The sequence below is a fragment of the Oncorhynchus clarkii genome, chromosome 12 (assembly GCF_045791955.1).
Source record: "Oncorhynchus clarkii lewisi isolate Uvic-CL-2024 chromosome 12, UVic_Ocla_1.0, whole genome shotgun sequence".
Taxonomy (NCBI): Eukaryota; Metazoa; Chordata; class Actinopteri; order Salmoniformes; family Salmonidae; genus Oncorhynchus; species Oncorhynchus clarkii.
The window spans coordinates 5,635,599-5,658,695 of NC_092158.1; the positions used below are offsets into that span (position 1 = coordinate 5,635,599).

The window sequence follows — 23,097 nt, forward strand, 5'->3', positions numbered from 1 at the left end:
TGCACGGACCCTAACATAGATCATGCATCAGTGATATACAAATTGGCTTAATTATTTATGTACTAACTAACTTAAATAAATCACAGAATTACATAAACACACACACACACACACAAACACACACTATAGGTCATACATTGTTTACTGACATGATAGAAAAGTCCCTAGTTGGCTAAGCCGATATGACTGCTTGGTAGACAAAGGAAAGGGGCGGGGACTGTTCAAGAGCGGGAAACTCAAAGAGGATTCACTGTAATACAGTTGATAACTGCACTCATTAAATGCTAATAGTTTTTACGTGAACAGCCGCTCATTCGAAAATAAATAGCATTTTGCATCTTTATGAGTGTAGTCTTTGTTGTCCCTCTCTGCGATCGCCGGGTTCGTCTGCTGGATAATATCATCAGAGAGTCTCTGGTTACGTTCCCCAGAAGTCCCAAGGTCTTTCGTGGTGGTAGTTGTTATAACGGATACTTCAGAGTACTGTTCGTAAATGTTCTTAGAACGGATGTGTTTAACAGACTAAAGTATTTAAAAGCTGCAGCCTGAATAATTCACTCTAGTTTGCAGATTTCTTAACCATTCGAGACATCCTGCTTACCCTGGGTCTCTTTGTCATCGAGTAGTACTTCTTCTCTTTTGAAATGTTGAGTTCCAGCCATTTCAAAGTATGATCTCAAGTCCCTGCGTTTTTGACCTTTGAGAGTTGCCAACCATTTCAACATGTAGCTACCGCTTCATGTTTTCTGATCTAAATGAACATTTTGTCAGGAGCCATCTCCTTGGAGTGCGGTTCCATGACGCCTGATGTAATGTCTGGGCTCACGGGGCTCGTCCACTGACTAGTAAAAGTGTTATATCTAAACAAGTATCTTGTTTAGAAGGCCAACATCACATTACATCTTCTCACAAATAGTTTCATATTTAATCATATACATTCCACAACATTTAGATGTAAATCTGATACATTGTGAAAGCTCTTAAAGTTACAATGTTTCCGTTGTAACATCTTTAATGATATCACCATGCAGTAAATGTTGGACATGATTATTATTTAAATACCCACGGACCATTCCAACTGGTTGGAACACAGAAATATTGTTACGTTAGAAAAACGTTGTGACCTTCAAGTTACTGTGCAATGTGGTAACAACGGGAATCTCAACGTTCATCTTGGCAGAGTGGGGAAAGGAGTTTTGATATTTACGACCGTCATAAAACAGACGACTTCCCGCTCTCCCCTTCTACGAGACAGAGCACGCTGTAGAGACGGACCCACTGTGACACTAATCCTTCAGTATGAAGGAAGTTAGAGATAGTTTTGAGAGCCAATGCTAACTAGCGTTAGCGCAATGACTGCAACGACTATGTGTACGCCACCTTCACCGAATATCATACTGTCCCTTTAACACCATCATGATTCACAAAACCAGAAGCAGTTTCAAAATATATGTGTAATGTTTCTTGTCGTAACCCCCTATAGCAGGTGATGGCAGTTATTTTCATGACCCCCCCCCCATCCCCTCTATTATAATAGCTGTTTAAAGGATGGTGGTCTCCAGTGGCCTCTTCCTCTGAGTGTATAGAATGCTGTCATGATGGATGAGTTCTATAAAAAGGTCAGTCTTGTTACACGTCATTCATGTTAATTAATCAGGTCATTCTAAAGATTCTAAAGGGGTCGTTTCCATCCTGCATGCCCATTGGCCGGGCTGGAAAGGACCTGTCATAGATAAGGCTGGTGGAGTCTCTTTAATACCGCCATTTCCTTTGTTCTCAATGATATCTGACTAGGGATTTGTCCCAAATCCTTTTTCCCTATATAGTGCACTACTTTTGAATACAGGCATATGGGCCCTGGTCAAAAGTAGTGCAACTTGGGACACAGCCACTTCATCCGTACCTAGTCAAAGAAGAAGAGCTCTGTTTCCTTCCTTCCTTCCTCTGACTGATTCAACCGTTTACCTTTTCCACAGGATATGTACTTCAATTACTTAAATGGGGTTCAATTTGATGATTCATGTTCAGTGCTCTACAGTGGAATAACATACTTATTTTATTTACAGTTTTTCTCAATTGCTTTGGCTCAATTTTCGAACAATGATTTTTTTTTAAACCTCTTTTTAAACCTCTTAAGGATTTTTTCATTTTTTGCCTAAAATGACACCCAATTCTAACTGCCTGTAGCTCAGGACCTGAAGCAAGGACATGCATATTCTTGGTACCATTTAAAAGGAAACACTTGGGAGTTTGTGGAAATGTGAAAGGAATGTAGAATATAACACAATAGATCTGGTAAAAGATAATACAAAGAAAAAATCTAACGTTATTTTGTATTTTTTGATACAATCATTTTTGAAATGCACGAGAAATGCCATAATGTGTTATTCCAGCCCAGGTGCAATTTAGATTTTTGTCACTAGACGCAGCACTGAATGTGCAACGTTTTAGACTGATCTAATTAACCATTGCATTTCTGTTAAAAATGTTGTGTCAATACTGCCCAAATGTGCCTAATTTGTCATAATTTTAACTTTTCATACATCGGCATTTGTGGGTTCGATTACAGGCTCAAAATGACCAGAAACAAAGACCGTTCTTCTAAAACTCGTCAGTCTATTCTTGTTCTGAGAAATGAAGGCTATTCCATGCGATAAATTGCCAAGAAACTGAAGATCTCGTACAGCGCTGTGTACTACTCCCTTCACAGAACAGAGCAAACTGGCTCTAACCAGAATAGAAAGAGGAGTGGGAGGCCCCGGTACACAACTGAGCAAGAGGACAAGTACATTAGAGTGTCTAGTTTGAGAAACAGACGCCTCACAAGTTCTCAACTGGCAGCTTCATTAAATAGTACCAGTAAAACACCAGTCTCAACATCAACAGTGAAAAGGCGACTCCGGGATGCTGGCCTTTACCAGTACGTCCAGGTAAACCATTGGTGTGCACATGGTACAGGGAGTTCTACTGTACTTCAATGATGCTTGTATATACTTCTTGAAGTTGTAGATTCCCATAAGAACAGAAAACATTTCCAGTTTACTAAACTGTCTGATTGTAGAATATGCAACACTAACATTACATTTTGTTTCTGTGTTACTATATAGAGAATAATGGAGCTGGAAGGACCTGAAATGACCCACACTCTTGTTTTTGTGGACGAGGCTGGGTTCAATCCAAAGGTAGTAGACGTGGCCGCAATCTCATTGGACACACCAGGCCAACGTAGGGGCAATACTGCCATTTCTGAGAAATGGTGTAAGCACACATATTCCACACATTGGGCATTATAACACCCAACTTCTCCTGGCCTTCCTGAATACACTTTACAGAGACACCAGAACACCAAAGAGGTTTAGTTAGACCCGATTATGTAATTGTGTGGGATAATGTCAACATCCACCGAACCAACATTGTTAGGGAGATGGTTTGCTGCCCATAATGGAGTTCCTTCCACCATCCTCCCCCGTTCCTGAATCCGATAGAAGAGGTTTTGTTCAGCATGGAGGTGGAAAGTGTATGACTATCGGGCACAAGATCACATGTCTCTGTTAGATGCCGTGAATGCTGTTTTGTGAGGACATCACAGGCGATCATTGCAGGGGATGGTGGCGCCACACAAGATTTATCCCCCTGGTGCATCTCAAGGAAAAATATCAGATGTGATATTGATGACAATCTCTGGCAAGACAAGAACAACAGGAACAGCAAGAAAATGGGAACTTGTAGTGCGAGGAGATACGATGAAGTGTTTTTTAAGGAACTACTTTTCAGTGTTGCTTTTTTTGTGTCATTTTGTGGCAAATCTTCTGTTCTCTCTCTCTCTATATATATATATATATATATATATATGACTTTACATGTAAAAATACAGTTGAAGTCGGAAGTTGACAAACACCTTAGCCAAGTACATTTAAACTCAGTTTTTCACAATTCCTGACATTTAATCCTAGTAAAAAATTCCCTGTTTTAGGTCAGTTAGGATCACCACTTTATTTTAAGAATGTGAAATGTCAGAATAATAGTAGAGAGAATAATATATTTCAACTTTTATTTCTTTCATCACATTCCCAGTGGGTCAGAGGTTTACATACACTCAATTAGTATTTAGGAGCATTGCCTTTAAATTGTTTAACTTGGGTCAAACATTTTGGGTAACCTTCCACAAGCTTCCCACAATAAGTTGGGTGAATTTTGGCCCATTCCTCCTGACAGAGCTGGTGTAACTGAGTCATGTTTGTAGGCATCCTTGCTCGCACACGCTTTTTCAGTTCTGCCCACACATTTTCTATGGGATTGAGGTCAGGGCTTTGTGATGGCCACTCTAATACCTTGACTTTGTTGTCCTTAAGCCATTTTGCCACAACTTTGGAAGTATGCTTGGGGTCATTGTCCATTTGGAAGACCCATTTGCGACCAAGCTTCAACTTCCTGACTGATGTCTTGAGATGTTGCTTCAATATATCCACGTCATTTTCCGCCTTCATGATGCCATCTATTTTGTGAAGTTGCACCAGTCCCTCCTGCACCAAATCACATGATGCTGCCACCCCAGTGCTTCACGGTTGGAATGGTGTTCTTCGGCTTGCAAACCCCCACCCTTTTCCTCCAAACATAACAATGGTCATTATGGCCAAACAGTTCTATTTCAGACCAGAGGACATTTCTCCAAAAAAGTACAATCTTTGTCCCCATGTGCAGTTGCAAACCATAGTCTGGCTTTTTAATGGCGGTTTTGGAGCAGTGGCTTCTTCCTTGCTGAGCAACCTTTCAGGTTATGTCGATATAGGACTTGTTTTACTGTGGATATAGATACTTCTGTACCTGTTTCCTCCAGCATCTTCACAAGGTCCTTTGCTGTTGTTCTGGGATTGATTTGCGCTTTTCGCACCAAAGTACGTTAATCTCTAAGAGACAGAACGCGTCTCCTTCCTGAGCGGTATGATGGCTGCGTGGTCCCATGGTGTTTATACTTGGGTACTATTGTTTGTACAGATGAACATGGTACCTTCAGGTGTTTGGAAATTGCTCCCAAGGATGAACCAGACTTGTGGAGGTCTACAATTTTTTTTCTGAGGTTTTGGCTGATTTATTTGGATTTTCCTATGATGTCAAGCAAAGAGGCACTGAGTTTGAAGGTAGGCCTTGAAATACATCCTCAGGTACACCTCCAATTGACTCAAATTAGGTCAATTAGCCTATCAGAAGCTTCTAAAGCCATGACTTAATTTTATGGAATTTTCCAAGCTGTTTAAAGGCACAGTCAACTTAGTGTATGTAAACTTCTGACCCACTGGAATTGTGATACACTGAATTATAAGTGAAATCATCTGTAAACAATTGTTGGAAAAATAACTCATGTCATGCATAAAGTAGATTGTTTTAACCGACTTGCCAAAACTATAGTTTGTTAACAAGAAATTTGTGGAGTGGTTGAAAAACAAGTTTTAATGACTCCAACCTAAGTTTATGTAAATCCCCGACATCAACTGTATGTAAAAATGGAGATGTGAATGTTCTGTGTAGGTGTAACACATTGCTTAAAAAATAAATGTACTGTGTACGTACAAATATAAATGTCCTTTTTTCTGTGTACTACAGTATTGACTTTTCCCGGTGAACTTTGACCTACCGTTGAAATCAGTATCTAAAAAGCTCAGTGTGATGCACAATAAGCATTCAGCTAGACACAGCTGACCTGTATACTATACTATACCGTACTGTACTATACTGTACTATACTATACTGTACTGTGCTGTACTGTGCTATACTGTACTATAATGTACTATACTATACTATACTATGCTATAATATACTATACTATACTATACCATACCACACTATACTATACTGTACTGTACTGTACTGTACTGTACTATGCTGTACTGTACTATACCGTACTATACTATACTATAATATAATATACTATACTATACTGTACTATACTATACTGTACTGTACTAAACTATACTGTACTGTACTGTACTGTACTATGCTGTACTGTACTATACTGTACTATACTATACTATACTGTACTATACTGTACAGAAACCCAGCCTAAAACCCCAAACAGCAAGTGATGCAGGTGTAGAAGCAAGGTGGTTAGGAAAAACTTCCTAGAAAGGCCAGAACCTAGGAAGAAACCTAGAGAGGAACCAGGCTCTGAGGGGTGGCCAGTCCTCTTCTGGCTGTGCCAGGTAGAGAGGAACCAGGCTAAGAGGGTTGGCCAGTCCTCTTCTGGCTGTGCCGGGTAGAGCGGAACCAGGCTCTGAGGGGTGGCCAGTCCTCTTCTGGCTGTGCCGGGTGGAGATTATAACAGAACATGGCCAAGATGTTCAAATGTTCATAGATGACCAGCAGGGTCAGATAATAATAATCACAGTGGTTGTAGACGGTGCAACAGGTCAGCAGGTGCGAGACAGCAGGTGCGGTAGAGAGAGAGAGTCGAAACAAGGTAGCACGTCCGGTGAACAGGTCAGGGTTCCATAGCCGCTGACAGAACAGTTGAAACTGGAGCAGCAGCACGGCCAGGTGGACTGGGGACAGCAAGGAGTCATCAGGCCAGGTAGTCCTGAGGCATGTCCTAGGGCTCAGGTCCTCCTCCGAGAGAAAGAAAGAATTAGAGAGCATACTTACATTCACACAGGACACCAGATAAGACAGGAGAAGTACTCCAGATATAACAGACTGACCCTAGCCCCCTGACACATAAACTACTGCAGCCTAAATACTGGAGGCTGAGACAGGAGGGGTCAGGAGACACTGTGACCCTGTCCGATGATAACCCCAGACAGGGCACACCAGGCAGGATATAACCCCACACACTCTGCCAAATGCACAGCCCCAACAACACTAGAGGGATATCAAAAGACTACCAACTGAGACAAGGCCGAGTATAGCCCACGAAGATCTCCCCCATGGCACAAACCCGAGGCGGCTCCAACCCGGACAGGAAGATCACGTATGTGACTCAACCCACTCAAGTGACGCACCCCTCCAGGGACGGCATGAAAGAGCCCCAGTAAGCCAGTGACTCAGCCCCTGTAATAATAGGGTTAGAGGCAGAGAATCCCAGTGGAAAGAGGGGAACCGGTCAGGCAGAGACAGCAAGGGCGGTTCGTCGCTCCAGTGCCCTGCCGTTCACCTTCCCACTCCTGGGCCAGACTACACTCAATCATATGACCCACTGAAGAGATGAGTCTTCAGTAAAGACTTAAAGGTTGAGACCGAGTTTGCGTCTCAGACATGGGTAGGCAGACCATTCCATAAAAATGGAGCTCTATAGGAGAAAGCCCTGCCTCCAGCTGTTTGCTTAGAAATTATAGGGACAATTAGGAGGCCTGCGTCTTATGGTATGTACGGCAGGACCAAATCAGAGAGACAGGTAAGCCCATGTAATGCTTTGTAGGTTAGCAGTAAAACCTTGAAATGAGCCCTAGCCTTAACAGGAAGCCAGTGTAGTGAGGCACTGGAGTAATATGATAAACATTTTTGGTTCTAGTCAGGATTCTAGCAGCTGTGTTTAGCACTAAGTTTATTTAGTGCTTTAAATGGGGAGCCGGAGAGTAGAGCAGTGCAGTAGTCTGATCTAAAAGTGACAAAAGTATGGATTAACTTTTCTGCATCCTTTTTGGACAGAAAGTTTCAGATTTTTGCAATGTTACAAGATGGAAAAAAGTTGTCCTTGAAACATTCTTTATGTGTTCAGTGCTCTATAGTGGAACGATAGTGTTTTGTTAATAAGTCTACATGACAGATTTATGTTAATGAAGTGTTCAGTGCTCTAGTGGAACGATAGTGTTTTGTTAATAAGTCTACATGACAGATTTATGTTAATGAAGTGTTCAGTGCTCTATAGTGGAATGATAGTGTTTTGTTAATAAGTCTACATGACAGATTTATGTTAATGAAGTGTTCAGTGCTCTATAGTGGAACGATAGTGTTTTGTTAATAAGTCTACATGACAGATTTATGTTAATGAAGTGTTCAGTGCTCTATAGTGGAACGATAGTGTTTTGTTAATAAGTCTACATGACAGATTTATGTTAATGAAGTGTTCAGTGCTCTATAGTGGAACGATAGTGTTTTGTTAATAAGTCTACATGACAGATTTATGTTAATGAAGTGTTCAGTGCTCTACAGTGGAATGACAGATTTATGTTAATGAAGTGTTCAGTGCTCTACAGTGGAATGACAGATTTATTTTAATGAAGTGTCCAGTGCTCTACAGTGGAATGACAGATTTATGTTAATGAAGTGTTCAGTGCTCTACAGTGGAATGACAGATTTATGTTAATGAAGTGTTCAGTGCTCTACAGTGGAATGACAGATTTATTTTAATGAAGTGTTCAGTGCTCTACAGTGGAATGACAGATTTATGTTAATGAAGTGTTCAGTGCTCTACAGTGGAATGACAGATTTATTTTAATGAAGTGTTCAGTGCTCTACAGTGGAATGACAGATTTATGTTAATGAAGTGTTCAGTGCTCTACAGTGGAATGACAGATTTATGTTAATGAAGTGTTCAGTGCTCCTCATGTTGGTCTACTTCATCACGATAGGACTGTAATAGGTCTGAACTGCCACATCTGTTACACATGCGGTAAAGCTGTTTTGGATTTGAAGACTCACGCGTCTCTCTGTTTCTCCTCTACAGTACCAAGTGGCCCTCCACAGAACATCTCCTTGGAAGTAGTTCTGTCAAGAGTGAGTACATGCATTTTGTCATTCAAGATATATAATGTGTGCAAGTGTACAGTACCGGTCAAAAGTTTGGACACACCTACTAATTTCAGGGTTTTTCTTGATTTTTTACTATTTTCTACATGGTAGAATAATAGTGAAGACATCAAATATTTTATATAACACATATGGAATCACGTAGTAACCAAAAAAGTGTTCAACAAATCAAAATATATTTAATATTTGAGATTCTTCAATGTAGTCACCCTTTGACTTGGTATGCACACTCTTGTCATTCTCTCAACCAGTTTCACAAGGTAGTCACCTGGAATGTTTTTCAATTTACACATGCATATCATGTGTATCATTTACCATGTAAAATGTCAATGCTTTTGGTAGATTGCACCATCAGAATAAATAAAAAAAAATAGTGGTCTGACGAGTTGGGCTTTTCAAAAGTTGACATCCTCTTCACTCTGAGACCCACAGGAGCTCTATTTTATGGACAGAAATATCTCTACTTCCCCCTTCCAGCTATTTGGGTCTGTCTGTATGAAACTGAACGCTTGATTAAACACATTGCTAGAATCCAGAATGAGCTGCCGTGCTACCAGACAGCCTGTTTATGCCAGAGTGGATCCCTGGAGTGGCAGAGGGATTTAGTACAGGCCAAAAGTTGTGTTGTGTTTCAGAAAAACAGCTTGCAGTGGCTGGGGCCCCTACAGGCTTCAGTGGCTGGGGCCCAACGTGCTCCGTTTGGCTTCTGACGAGGGCTTGTTGCATCTCTTCTGCTGTGCTCTGCTCTCCCTCTCCTGCTAGTTGAGGTTGATAGAGATGGGGGGGGGGGTTTAGGAAGAAAGTGGATAAAGAGAGGGAAGTGCCAGATCTTGGCCTAGAAGTTCCAGCCTCGGAAATATTCTACTAATCCTTTTCTTATCTCAGTGTTTTTCTGTTAACCTGGATACCGCAAGGTAGTTAACCTACTGTTCTACAGGGCGATTAAGGCAGCCCCCCCCCCCCCCCCTCCCGCACCTCTCTGATTCAGAGGGGTTGGGTTAAATGCGGAACACACTTTTCAGTTGACTAGATATCCCCCTATACCTTTCCCTACTCGTTTATTTCAACATTTGCAGTAGAAACCCGGAGAGATAGAACACCCATTCAAAAGCAGAAGTGTAGGTCTGAGACACAGTTATTCGTATTCGTTTACTGATGGTATTTTCTGTCAAAGAGTAGCAGTTGTCAGTGAATAGCAAGCCAAGGATCGCTCATCACACCATAGCTTTGTGACTACATAGATATAGATATTTCTATTGATGGATAGAAACTGTACAATACAATATATAGCCTAGTGGTTAGAGTGTAGAGGCAGCAGGTAAACTAGTGGTTAGAGTGTAGAGGCGGCAGGTAGCCTAGTGGTTAGAGTGTAGAGGCGGCAGGTAGACTAGTGGTTAGAGTGTAGAGGCGGCAGGGTAGCCTAGTGGATAGAGTGTAGAGGTGGCAGGTAGGCTAGTGGTTAGAGTGTAGAGGCGGCAGGTAGCCTAGTGGTTAGAGTGTAGAGGCGGCAGGTAGCCTAGTGGTTAGAGTGTAGAGGCGGCAGGTAGCCTAGTGGTTAGAGTGTAGAGACAGCAGGTAGCCTAGTGGTTAGAGTGTAGAGGAAGCAGGTAGCCTAGTGGTTAGAGTGTAGAGACAGCAGGTAGCCTAGTGGTTAGAGTGTAGAAGCGGCAGGGTAGCCTAGTGGTTAGAGTGTAGAGGCAGCAGGTAGCCTAGTGGGTAGAGTGTAGAGGTGGCAGGTGGCCTAGTGGTTAGAGTGTAGAGGTGGTAGGTAGCCTAGTGGTTAGAGTGTAGAGGTGGTAGGTAGCCTAGTGGTTAGAGTGTAGAGGTGGTAGGTAGCCTTGTGGTTAGAGTGTAGAGGAGGCAGGGTAGCCTAGTGGTTAGAGTGTAGAGGTGGCAGGTAGCCTAGTGGTTAGAGTGTAGAGGAGGCAGGGTAGCCTAGTGGTTAGAGTGTAGAGGCAGCAGGTAGCCTAGTGGTTAAAGTGTAGAGGCAGCAGGTAGCCTAGTGGTTAAAGTGTAGAGGAGGCAGGGTAGCCTAGTGGTTAGAGTGTAGAGGAGACAGGTAGCCTAGTGGTTAGAGTGTAGAGGAGGCAAGTAGCCTAGTGGTTAGAGTGTAGAGGAGGCAGGTAGCCTATTGGTCAGAGTGTAGAGGAGGCAGGGTAGCCTAGTGGTTAGAGTGTAGAGGTGGCAGGTAGCCTAGTGGTTAGAGTGTAGAGGTGGCAGGTAGGCTAGTGGTTAGAGTGTAGAGGTGGCAGGTAGCCAAGTGGTTAGAGTGTAGAGGCGGCAGGTAGGCTAGTGGTTAGAGTGTAGAGGTGGCAGGTAGCCTAGTGGTTAGAGTGTAGAGGAGGCAGGTACCCTAGTGGTTAGAGTGTAGAGGCGGCAGGTAGCCTAGTGGGTAGAGTGTAGAGGTGGCAGGTGGCCTAGTGGTTAGAGTGTAGAGGCGCAGGTAGCCTAGTGGTTAGAGTGTAGAGGCGGCAGGTAGGCTAGTGGTTAGAGTGTAGAGGTGGCAGGTAGCCTAGTGGTTAGAGTGTAGAGGAGGCAGGTACCCTAGTGGTTAGAGTGTAGAGGCGGCAGGGTAGCCTAGTGGTTAGAGTGTAGAGGAGGCAGGTAGCCTAGTGGTTAGAGTGTAGAGGCGGCAGGGTAGCCTAGTGGTTAGAGTGTAGAGGTGGCAGGTAGCATAGTGGTTAGAGTGTAGAGGCGGCAGGTAGTCTAGTGGTTAGAGTGTAGAGGCGGCAGGTAGCCTAGTGGTTAGAGTGTAGAGGTGGCAGGTAGCCTAGTGGTTAGAGTGTAGAGGTGGCAGATAGCCTAGTGGTTAGAGTGTAGAGGTGGCAGGTAGCCTAGTGGTTAGAGTGTAGAGGTGGCAGGTAGGCTAGTGGTTAGAGTGTAGAGGTGGCAGGTAGCCTAGTGGTTAGAGTGTAGAGGAGGCAGGTACCCTAGTGGTTAGAGTGTAGAGGCGGCAGGGTAGCCTAGTGGTTAGAGTGTAGAGGAGGCAGGTACCCTAGTGGTTAGAGTGTAGAGGCGGCAGGGTAGCCTAGTGGTTAGAGTGTAGAGGTGGCAGGTAGCCTAGTGGTTAGAGTGTAGAGGCGGCAGGTAGCCTAGTGGTTTGAGTGTAGAGGCGGCAGGGTAGCCTAGTGGTTAGAGTGTAGAGGCGGCAGGTAGCCTAGTGGTTAGAGTGTAGAGGCGGCAGGTAGCCTAGTGGTTAGAGTGTAGAAGTGGCAGGTAGCCTAGTGGTTAGAGTGTAGAGGTGGCAGGTAGCCTAGTGGTTAGAGTGTAGAGGTGGCAGGTAGCCTAGTGGTTAGAGTGTAGAGGCGGCAGGTAGCCTAGTGGTTAGAGTGTAGAGGCGGCAGGTAGCCTAGTGGTTTGAGTGTAGAGGCGGCAGGGTAGCCTAGTGGTTAGAGTGTAGAGGCGGCAGGTAGCCTAGTGGTTAGAGTGTAGAGGCGGCAGGTAGCCTAATGGTTAGAGTGTAGAGGCGGCAGGGTAGCCTAGTGGTTAGAGTGTAGAGGCGGCAGGGTAGCCTAGTGGTTAGAGTGTAGAGGAGGCAGGTAGCCTAGTGGTTAGAGTGTAGAGGCGGCAGGGTAGCCTAGTGGTTAGAGTGTAGAGGTGGCAGGTAGCCTAGTGGTTAGAGTGTAGAGGTGGCAGGTAGCCTAGTGGTTAGAGTGTAGAGGCGGCAGGTAGCCTAGTGGTTAGAGTGTAGAGGCGGCAGGTAGCCTAGTGGTTTGAGTGTAGAGGCGGCAGGGTAGCCTAGTGGTTAGAGTGTAGAGGCGGCAGGTAGCCTAGTGGTTAGAGTGTAGAGGCGGCAGGTAGCCTAATGGTTAGAGTGTAGAGGCGGCAGGGTAGCCTAGTGGTTAGAGTGTAGAGGCGGCAGGGTAGCCTAGTGGTTAGAGTGTAGAGGAGGCAGGTAGCCTAGTGGTTAGAGTGTAGAGGCGGCAGGGTAGCCTAGTGGTTAGAGTGTAGAGGTGGCAGGGTTGCCTAGTGGTTACAGTGTAGAGGCGGCAGGTAGCCTAGTGGTTAGAGTGTAGAGGTGGCAGGTAGGCTAGTGGTTAGAGTGTAGAGGTGGCAGGTAGCCTAGTGGTTAGAGTGTAGAGGAGGCAGGTAGCCTATTGGTCAGAGTGTAGAGGAGGCAGGGTAGCCTAGTGGTTAGAGTGTAGAGGTGGCAGGTAGCCTAGTGGTTAGAGTGTAGAGGTGGCAGGTAGGCTAGTGGTTAGAGTGTAGAGGTGGCAGGTAGCCAAGTGGTTAGAGTGTAGAGGCGGCAGGTAGGCTAGTGGTTAGAGTGTAGAGGTGGCAGGTAGCCTAGTGGTTAGAGTGTAGAGGAGGCAGGTACCCTAGTGGTTAGAGTGTAGAGGCGGCAGGTAGCCTAGTGGGTAGAGTGTAGAGGTGGCAGGTGGCCTAGTGGTTAGAGTGTAGAGGCGCAGGTAGCCTAGTGGTTAGAGTGTAGAGGCGGCAGGTAGGCTAGTGGTTAGAGTGTAGAGGTGGCAGGTTGCCTAGTGGTTAGAGTGTAGAGGAGGCAGGTAGCCTAGTGGTTAGAGTGTAGAGGCGGCAGGGTAGCCTAGTGGTTAGAGTGTAGAGGTGGCAGGGTTGCCTAGTGGTTACAGTGTAGAGGCGGCAGGTAGCCTAGTGGTTAGAGTGTAGAGGTGGCAGGTAGGCTAGTGGTTAGAGTGTAGAGGTGGCAGGTAGCCTAGTGGTTAGAGTGTAGAGGAGGCAGGTAGCCTATTGGTCAGAGTGTAGAGGAGGCAGGGTAGCCTAGTGGTTAGAGTGTAGAGGTGGCAGGTAGCCTAGTGGTTAGAGTGTAGAGGTGGCAGGTAGGCTAGTGGTTAGAGTGTAGAGGTGGCAGGTAGCCAAGTGGTTAGAGTGTAGAGGCGGCAGGTAGGCTAGTGGTTAGAGTGTAGAGGTGGCAGGTAGCCTAGTGGTTAGAGTGTAGAGGAGGCAGGTACCCTAGTGGTTAGAGTGTAGAGGCGGCAGGTAGCCTAGTGGGTAGAGTGTAGAGGTGGCAGGTGGCCTAGTGGTTAGAGTGTAGAGGCGCAGGTAGCCTAGTGGTTAGAGTGTAGAGGCGGCAGGTAGGCTAGTGGTTAGAGTGTAGAGGTGGCAGGTTGCCTAGTGGTTAGAGTGTAGAGGAGGCAGGTACCCTAGTGGTTAGAGTGTAGAGGCGGCAGGGTAGCCTAGTGGTTAGAGTGTAGAGGAGGCAGGTAGCCTAGTGGTTAGAGTGTAGAGGCGGCAGGGTAGCCTAGTGGTTAGAGTGTAGAGGTGGCAGGTAGCATAGTGGTTAGAGTGTAGAGGCGGCAGGTAGTCTAGTGGTTAGAGTGTAGAGGCGGCAGGTAGCCTAGTGGTTAGAGTGTAGAGGTGGCAGGTAGCCTAGTGGTTAGAGTGTAGAGGTGGCAGATAGCCTAGTGGTTAGAGTGTAGAGGTGGCAGGTAGCCTAGTGGTTAGAGTGTAGAGGTGGCAGGTAGGCTAGTGGTTAGAGTGTAGAGGTGGCAGGTAGCCTAGTGGTTAGAGTGTAGAGGAGGCAGGTACCCTAGTGGTTAGAGTGTAGAGGCGGCAGGGTAGCCTAGTGGTTAGAGTGTAGAGGAGGCAGGTACCCTAGTGGTTAGAGTGTAGAGGCGGCAGGGTAGCCTAGTGGTTAGAGTGTAGAGGTGGCAGGTAGCCTAGTGGTTAGAGTGTAGAGGCGGCAGGGTAGCCTAGTGGTTAGAGTGTAGAGGTGGCAGGTAGCCTAGTGGTTAGAGTGTAGAGGTGGCAGGTAGCCTAGTGGTTAGAGTGTAGAGGCGGCAGGTAGTCTAGTGGTTAGAGTGTAGAGGCGGCAGGTAGCCTAGTGGTTAGAGTGTAGAAGTGGCAGGTAGCCTAGTGGTTAGAGTGTAGAGGTGGCAGGTAGCCTAGTGGTTAGAGTGTAGAGGTGGCAGGTAGCCTAGTGGTTAGAGTGTAGAGGCGGCAGGTAGCCTAGTGGTTAGAGTGTAGAGGCGGCAGGTAGCCTAGTGGTTTGAGTGTAGAGGCGGCAGGGTAGCCTAGTGGTTAGAGTGTAGAGGCGGCAGGTAGCCTAGTGGTTAGAGTGTAGAGGCGGCAGGTAGCCTAGTGGTTAGAGTGTAGAAGTGGCAGGTAGCCTAGTGGTTAGAGTGTAGAGGTGGCAGGTAGCCTAGTGGTTAGAGTGTAGAGGTGGCAGGTAGCCTAGTGGTTAGAGTGTAGAGGCGGCAGGTAGCCTAGTGGTTTGAGTGTAGAGGCGGCAGGGTAGCCGAGTGGTTAGAGTGTAGAGGCGGCAGGTAGCCTAGTGGTTAGAGTGTAGAGGCGGCAGGTAGCCTAATGGTTAGAGTGTAGAGGCGGCAGGGTAGCCTAGTGGTTAGAGTGTAGAGGCGGCAGGGTAGCCTAGTGGTTAGAGTGTAGAGGAGGCAGGTAGCCTAGTGGTTAGAGTGTAGAGGCGGCAGGGTAGCCTAGTGGTTAGAGTGTAGAGGTGGCAGGTAGCCTAGTGGTTAGAGTGTAGAGGTGGCAGGTAGCCTAGTGGTTAGAGTGTAGAGGCGGCAGGTAGCCTAGTGGTTAGAGTGTAGAGGCGGCAGGTAGCCTAGTGGTTTGAGTGTAGAGGCTGCAGGGTAGCCTAGTGGTTAGAGTGTAGAGGCGGCAGGTAGCCTAGTGGTTAGAGTGTAGAGGCGGCAGGTAGCCTAGTGGTTAGACTGTAGAAGTGGCAGGTAGCCTAGTGGTTAGAGTGTAGAGGTGGCAGGTAGCCTAGTGGTTAGAGTGTAGAGGTGGCAGGTAGCCTAGTGGTTAGAGTGTAGAGGCGGCAGGTAGCCTAGTGGTTAGAGTGTAGAGGCGGCAGGTAGCCTAGTGGTTAGAGTGTAGAGGTGGCAGGTAGCCTAGTGGTTAGAGTGTAGAGGTGGCAGGTAGCCTAGTGGTTAGAGTGTAGAGGCGGCAGGTAGCCTAGTGGTTAGAGTGTAGAGGCGGCAGGTAGCCTAGTGGTTTGAGTGTAGAGGCGGCAGGGTAGCCTAGTGGTTAGAGTGTAGAGGCGGCAGGTAGCCTAGTGGTTAGAGTGTAGAGGCGGCAGGTAGCCTAGTGGTTAGACTGTAGAAGTGGCAGGTAGCCTAGTGGTTAGAGTGTAGAGGTGGCAGGTAGCCTAGTGGTTAGAGTGTAGAGGTGGCAGGTAGCCTAGTGGTTAGAGTGTAGAGGCGGCAGGTAGCCTAGTGGTTAGAGTGTAGAGGCGGCAGGTAGCCTAGTGGTTTGAGTGTAGAGGCGGCAGGGTAGCCTAGTGGTTAGAGTGTAGAGGCGGCAGGTAGCCTAGTGGTTAGAGTGTAGAGGCGGCAGGTAGCCTAATGGTTAGAGTGTAGAGGCGGCAGGGTAGCCTAGTGGTTAGAGTGTAGAGGCGGCAGGGTAGCCTAGTGGTTAGAGTGTAGAGGAGGCAGGTAGCCTAGTGGTTAGAGTGTAGAGGCGGCAGGGTAGCCTAGTGGTTAGAGTGTAGAGGTGGCAGGTAGCCTAGTGGTTAGAGTGTAGAGGTGGCAGGTAGCCTAGTGGTTAGAGTGTAGAGGCGGCAGGTAGCCTAGTGGTTAGAGTGTAGAGGCGGCAGGTAGCCTAGTGGTTTGAGTGTAGAGGCGGCAGGGTAGCCTAGTGGTTAGAGTGTAGAGGCGGCAGGTAGCCTAGTGGTTAGAGTGTAGAGGCGGCAGGTAGCCTAATGGTTAGAGTGTAGAGGCGGCAGGGTAGCCTAGTGGTTAGAGTGTAGAGGCGGCAGGGTAGCCTAGTGGTTAGAGTGTAGAGGAGTCTGGTAGCCTAGTGGTTAGAGTGTAGAGGCGGCAGGGTAGCCTAGTGGTTAGAGTGTAGAGGTGGCAGGGTTGCCTAGTGGTTACAGTGTAGAGGCGGCAGGTAGCCTAGTGGTTAGAGTGTAGAGGTGGCAGGTAGCCTAGTGGTTAGAGTGTAGAGGTGGCAGGTAGCCTAGTGGTTAGAGTGTAGAGGCGGCAGGTAGTCTAGTGGTTAGAGTGTAGAGGCGGCAGGTAGCCTAGTGGTTAGAGTGTAGAAGTGGCAGGTAGCCTAGTGGTTAGAGTGTAGAAGTGGCAGGTAGCCTAGTGGTTAGAGTGTAGAGGTGGCAGGTAGCCTAGTGGTTAGAGTGTAGAGGTGGCAGATAGCCTAGTGGTTAGAGTGTAGAGGTGGCAGGTAGCCTAGTGGTTAGAGTGTAGAGGCGGCAGGTAGCCTAGTGGTTAGAGTGTAGAGGTGGCAGGTAGCCTAGTGGTTAGAGTGTAGAGGTGGCAGGGTTGCCTAGTGGTTAGAGTGTAGAGGTGGCAGGTAGCCTAGTGGTTAGAGTGTAGAGGTGGCAGGTAGCCTAGTGGTTAGAGTGTAGAGGCGGCAGGTAGCCTAGTGGTTAGAGTGTAGAGGCGGCAGGTAGCCTAGTGGTTAGAGTGTAGAAGTGGCAGGTAGCCTAGTGGTTAGAGTGTAGAGGTGGCAGGTAGCCTAGTGGTTAGAGTGTAGAGGTGGCAGGTAGCCTAGTGGTTAGAGTGTAGAGGCGGCAGGTAGCCTAGTGGTTAGAGTGTAGAGGTGGCAGATAGCCTAGTGGTTAGAGTGTAGAGGTGGCAGGTAGCCTAGTGGTTAGAGTGTAGAGGCGGCAGGTAGCCTAGTGGTTAGAGTGTAGAGGTGGCAGGTAGCCTAGTGGTTAGAGTGTAGAGGTGGCAGGGTTGCCTAGTGGTTAGAGTGTAGAGGTGGCAGGTAGCCTAGTGGTTAGAGTGTAGAGGTGGCAGGTAGCCTAGTGGTTAGAGTGTAGAGGCGGCAGGTAGTCTAGTGGTTAGAGTGTAGAGGCGGCAGGTAGCCTAGTGGTTAGAGTGTAGAAGTGGCAGGTAGCCTAGTGGTTAGAGTGTAGAGGTGGCAGGTAGCCTAGTGGTTAGAGTGTAGAGGTGGCAGGTAGCCTAGTGGTTAGAGTGTAGAGGCGGCAGGTAGCCTAGTGGTTAGAGTGTAGAGGTGGCAGGTAGCCTAGTGGTTAGAGTGTAGAGGTGGCAGGTAGCCTAGTGGTTAGAGTGTAGAGGAGGCAGGGTAGCCTAGTGGTTAGAGTGTAGAGGTGGCAGGTAGCCTAGTGGTTAAAGTGTAGAGGCAGCAGGTAGCCTAGTGGTTAGAGTGTAGAGGTGGCAGGTAGCCTAGTGGTTAGAGTGTAGAGGTGGCAGGTAGCCTAGTGGTTAGAGTGTAGAGGAGGCAGGGTAGCCTAGTGGGTAGAGTGTAGAGGTGGCAGGTAGACTAGTGGTTAGAGTGTAGAGGCGGCAGGGTAGCCTAGTGGATAGAGTGTAGAGGCGGCAGGTAGCCTAGTGGGTAGAGTGTAGAGGTGGCAGGTGGCCTAGTGGTTAGAGTGTAGAGGTGGTAGGTAGCCTAGTGGTTAGAGTGTAGAGGTGGCAGGTATGCTAGTGGTTAGAGTGTAGAGGCGGCAGGTAGCCTAGTGGTTAGAGTGTGGAGGTGGCAGGTAGTCTAGTGGTTAGAGTGTAGAGGCGGCAGGTAGCCTAGTGGTTAGAGAATAGAGAGTGCCAGATAGCCTAGTGGTTAGAGTGTAGAGGCGGCAGGTAGACTAGTGGTTAGAGTGTAGAGGCGGCAGGTAGCCTAGTGGTTAGAGTGTAGAGGTGGCAGGTAGCCTAGTGGTTAGAGTATAGAGGCTGCAGATAGCCTAGTGGTTAGAGAATAGAGGGTGGCAGATAGCCTAGTGGTTAGAGTGTAGAGGCGGCAGGTAGACTAGTGGTTAGAGTGTAGAGGCGCAGGTAGCCTAGTGGTTAGAGTGTGGAGGCGGCAGGTAGCCTAGTTGTTAGAGTATAGAGGCTGCAGATAGCCTAGTGGTTAGAGTGTAGAGGCGGCAGGTATTCTAGTGGAATGAATCTACTCTAACGCCTCGTGGTGATGAAACAATGGATTAAAATGGATCATTCTTCAGAGCTCCAGATCCGGTCACATTGGATTGAACATTATAGTTTACATCTCAAATTGCACCCTATTCCCTTTATAGGGCTCTGGTCTAAAGTAGTGCACTATATAGGGAATAGGGTTCCATAGGGCTCTGGTCTAAAGTAGTGCACTATATAGGGAATAGGGTTCCATAGGGCTCTGGTCTAAAGTAGTGCACGATATAGGGAATAGGGTCCCATCTGGCACACACTTCAGTAAACCACTGAACAATTTCGACGGGATAAGACAGAGTAAGTCTACAGAAATAGTTATTGACATTTTGTAACAGAATGACGGCTTGATGCTTTTAATGGAACATTTATTTTAGGAAAGTTTGCGGTGGCTAAACGGACGAATACGAGAGATTGTCCAACACCTGCTGTCTCGACCTCTGAATGCTTGGATATGAAACGCAGACAGACATTTAACTCCTGAGGTGCTGACCTGCTGCACCCTCTACAACCACTGTGATTAGTATTTCACCCTGCTGGTCGTCTATGAATGATTTAACATCTTGAAGAACAATCTGGCCTTAATGGCCATGTACTCTTATAATCTCCACCCGGCACAGCCAGAAGAGGACTGGCCACCCATCAGAGCCTGTTTCCTCTCCACCCGGCACAGCCAGAGGAGGACTGGCCACCCCTCAGAGCCTGGTTCCTCTCCACCCGGCACAGCCAGAGGAGGACTGGCCACCCATCAGAGCCTGGTTCCTCTCCACCCGGCACAGCCAGAAGAGGACTGGCCACCCATCAGAGCCTGGTTCCTCTCCACCCGGCACAGCCAGAAGAGGACTGGCCACCCATCAGAGCCTGGTTCCTCTCCACCCGGCACAGCCAGAAGAGGACTGGCCACCCATCAGAGCCTGGTTCCTCTCCACCCGGCACAGCCAGAAGAGGACTGGCCACCCATCAGAGCCTGGTTCCTCTCCACCCGGCACAGCCAGAAGAGGACTGGCCAACCCTCAGAGCCTGTTTCCTCTCTAGGTTTCTTCCTAGGTTCCTGCCTTCCTAGGGAGTATTTCCTAGCCACCGTGCTGCTACATCTGCATTGCTTGCTGTTTGGGGTTTTTAGGCTGGGTTTCTGTATAAGCACTTTGTGACATCTGCTGATGTAAAAATGCATTTGATTCGATTACCCAGTTTTCCATCCAGTATGAATCATGATAGTGAGAATATAGGTTATGGATAGAATGACCTGCTGAGGAGAGACGAGTGAACAAGGGAAAGAAGAACACATGTACACACACACACACACACACACACACACAGACACATTGCATTCTCCACATACTCTACACAGACTTCTATTATATAATGGTGTTGCTCTGTGGAGTCAGTAGATATAATGGTGTTGCTCTGTGGGGTCAGCAGATATAATGGTGTTGCTCTGTGGGGTCAGTAGATATAGTGGTGTTGCTCTGTGGAGTCAGTAGATATAATGGTGTTGCTCTGTGGGGTCAGTTGATATAGTGGTGTTGCTCTGTGGAGTCAGTAGATATAATGGTGTTGCTCTGTGGGGTCAGGAGCTAAAATGGTGTTGCTCTGTGGGGTCAGGAGATTTAGTGGTGTTGCTCTGTGGGGTCAGGAGATATAGTGGTGTTGCTCTGTGGGGTCAGGAGATATAATGGAAAAGCTCTGTGGGGTAAGGAGATATAGTGGTGTTGCTCTGTGGGGTAAGGAGATATAGTGGCGTTGCTCTGTGGGGTCAGTAGATATAATGGTGTTGCTCTGTGGGGTCAGGAGATATAATGGTGGTGCTCTGTGGAGTCAGGAGATATAATGGTGTTGCTCTGTGGGGTCAGGAGATATAGTGGTGTTGCTCTGTGGGGTCAGGAGATATAGTGGTGTTGCTCTGTGGGGTCAGGAGATATAGTGGTGTTGCTCTGTGGGGTCAGGAGATATAATGGAAAAGCTCTGTGGGGTAAGGAGATATAGTGGTGTTGCTCTGTGGGGTAAGGAGATATAGTGGCGTTGCTCTGTGGGGTCAGTAGATATAATGGTGTTGCTCTGTGGGGTCAGGAGATATAATGGTGGTGCTCTGTGGAGTCAGGAGATATAATGGTGTTGCTCTGTGGGGTCAGGAGATATAGTGGTGTTGCTCTGTGGGGTCAGGAGATATAGTGGTGTTGCTCTGTGGGGTCAGGAGATATAGTGGTGTTGCTCTGTGGGGTCAGGAGATATAATGGTGTTGCTCTGTGGGGTCGTGGTGTTCTGGGTCGTGAGGTTCTGGGTGGTGATGTTCTGGGTCATGGTGTTCTGGGTCATGGTGTTCTGGGTGGTGGTGTTCTGGGTCGTGGTGTTCTGGGTGGTGGGTGTTCTGGGTGGTGGGTGTTCTGGGTGGTGAGTGTTCTGGGTCGTGGTGTTCTGGGTCGTTGGTGTTCTGGGTGGTGGTGTTCTGGGTGGTGGGTGTTCTGGGTAGTGGTGTTATGGGTCGTTGGTGTTCTGGGTGGTGGTGTTCTGGGTGGTGGATGTTCTGGGTCGTGACGTTCTGGGTCGTGTTGTTCTCGGTGGTGGTGTTCTGGGTGGTGGTGTTCTATGTCGTGGTGTTCTGGGTCATGTTGTTCTGGGTTGTGGTGTTCTGGGTGGTGGTGTTCTGGGTGGTGGTGTTCTGGGTGGTGGTGTTCTGGGTCGTGGGGTGTGTTCTGCGTCGTGGTGTTCTGTGTTGTGATGTTCTGGGTCGTGGTGTTCTCTGTGGTAGTGTTCTGGGTTGTGTTTGTTCTGGGTGGTGGTGTTCTGTGTGGTGGTGTTCTGGGTTGTGATGTTCTGGGTCGTGGGGTGTGTTCTGGGTCGTTGTGTTCTGGGTCGTGATGTTCTGGGTCGTGATGTTCTCGGTGGTAGTGTTCTGGGTCGTGTGTGTTCTGGGTCGTGGTGTTCTGGGTCGTAGTGTTCTGGGTCGTGGTGTACTGGGTCGTGGTGTACTGGGTTGTGGTGTTCTGGGTCGTGGTGTCCCGTCGTCCTATTAAGAGCAGAACAGCTTCCACCTTCAAACTAATGAGTTCTGACTTCAACATTCTAACAGTGGAATTAATAAATTTCATAAAGTTAATACTTTGCAGCGCCACCTTTTGCTGCGATTACAGCTGTAAGTCGCTTAGGGTTTTCCCATTCCTCCTTGCAACACAGCTCGAGCTCAGTGAGGTTGGATGGAGAGCATTTGTGAACAGCAGTTTTCAGTTCTTTCCACAGATTCTCGATTGGATTCAGGTCTGGACTTTGACTTGGCCATTCTAACACCTGGATATGTTATTTTTGAACCATTCCATTGTAGATTTTGCTTTATGTTTTGGATCATTGTCTTGTTGGAAGACAAATCTCCGTCCCAGTCTCAGGTCTTTTGCAGACTCCATCAGGTTTTCTTCCAGAATGGTCCTTTATTTGGCTCCGTCCATCTTCCCATCAATTTTAACCATCTTCCCTGTCCCTGCTGAAGAAGAGCAGGCCCAAACCATGATGCTGCCACCACCATGTTTGACAGTGGGGATGGGGTGTTCAGCTGTGTTGCTTTTACGCCAAACATAACGTTTTGCATTGTTGCCAAAAAGTTCAATTTTGGTTTCATCTGACCAGAGCACCTTCTTCCACATGTTTGGTGTGTCTCCCAGGTGGCTTGTGGCAAACTTTAAACAACACTTTTTATGGATATCTTTAAGAAATGGCTTTCTTCTTGCCACTCTTCCATAAAGGCCAGATTTGTGCAATATACGACTGATTGTTGTCCTATGGACAGAGTCTCCCACCTCAGCTGTAGATCTCTGCAGTTCATCCAGAGTGAGCATGGGCCTCTTGGCTGCATCTCTGATCAGTCTTCTCCTTGTATGAGCTGAAAGTTTAGAGGGACGGCCAGGTCTTGGTAGATTTGCAGTGGTCTGATACTCCTTCCATTTCAATATTATCGCTTGCACAGTGCTCCTTGGGATGTTTAAAGCTTGGGAAATATTTTTGTATCCAAATCCGGCTTTAAACTTCTTCACAACAGTATCTCGGACCTGCCTGGTGTGTTCCTTGTTCTTCATGATGCTCTCTGCGCTTTTAACGGACCTCTGAGACTATCACAGTGCAGGTGCATTTATACGGTGACTTGATTACACACAGGTGGATTGTATTTATCATCATTAGTCATTTAGGTCAACATTGGATCATTCAGAGATCCTCACTGAACTTCTGGAGAGAGTTTGCTGCACTGAAAGTGAAGGGGCTGAATAATTTTGCACGCCCAATTCTTCAGTTTTTGATTTGTTAAAAAAGTTTGAAATATCCAATAAATGTCGTTCCACTTCATGATTGTGTCCCACTTGTTGTTGATTCTTCACAAAAAAAAACAAGTTTTATATCTTTATGTTTGAAGCCTGAAATGTGGCAAAAGGTCGCAAAGTTCAAGGGGGCCGAATACTTTCGCAAGGCACTGTATGATCCCTGTCGTTAAGGGAAGCTGGTGGATTCGTAAGATGGACGAGGGTTAGATAGTGTGTGAAAGGCTCTGCTGTCTGTG

At 47.3% G+C, this 23,097-nt stretch overlaps 1 protein-coding gene across 1 annotated transcript in view; it reads left to right on the forward strand.

Annotated features, from left to right (window-relative positions):
- LOC139421845 (DCC netrin 1 receptor) overlaps positions 1-23,097 on the forward strand; it is a 729,366-nt gene that overhangs the window by 539,950 nt on the left and 166,319 nt on the right. Inside the window, exon 12 of the mRNA XM_071172971.1 lies at positions 8,657-8,706. Coding sequence (XP_071029072.1) covers positions 8,657-8,706 — 50 coding nt within the window. The remainder of the gene's footprint in view (positions 1-8,656; positions 8,707-23,097) is intronic.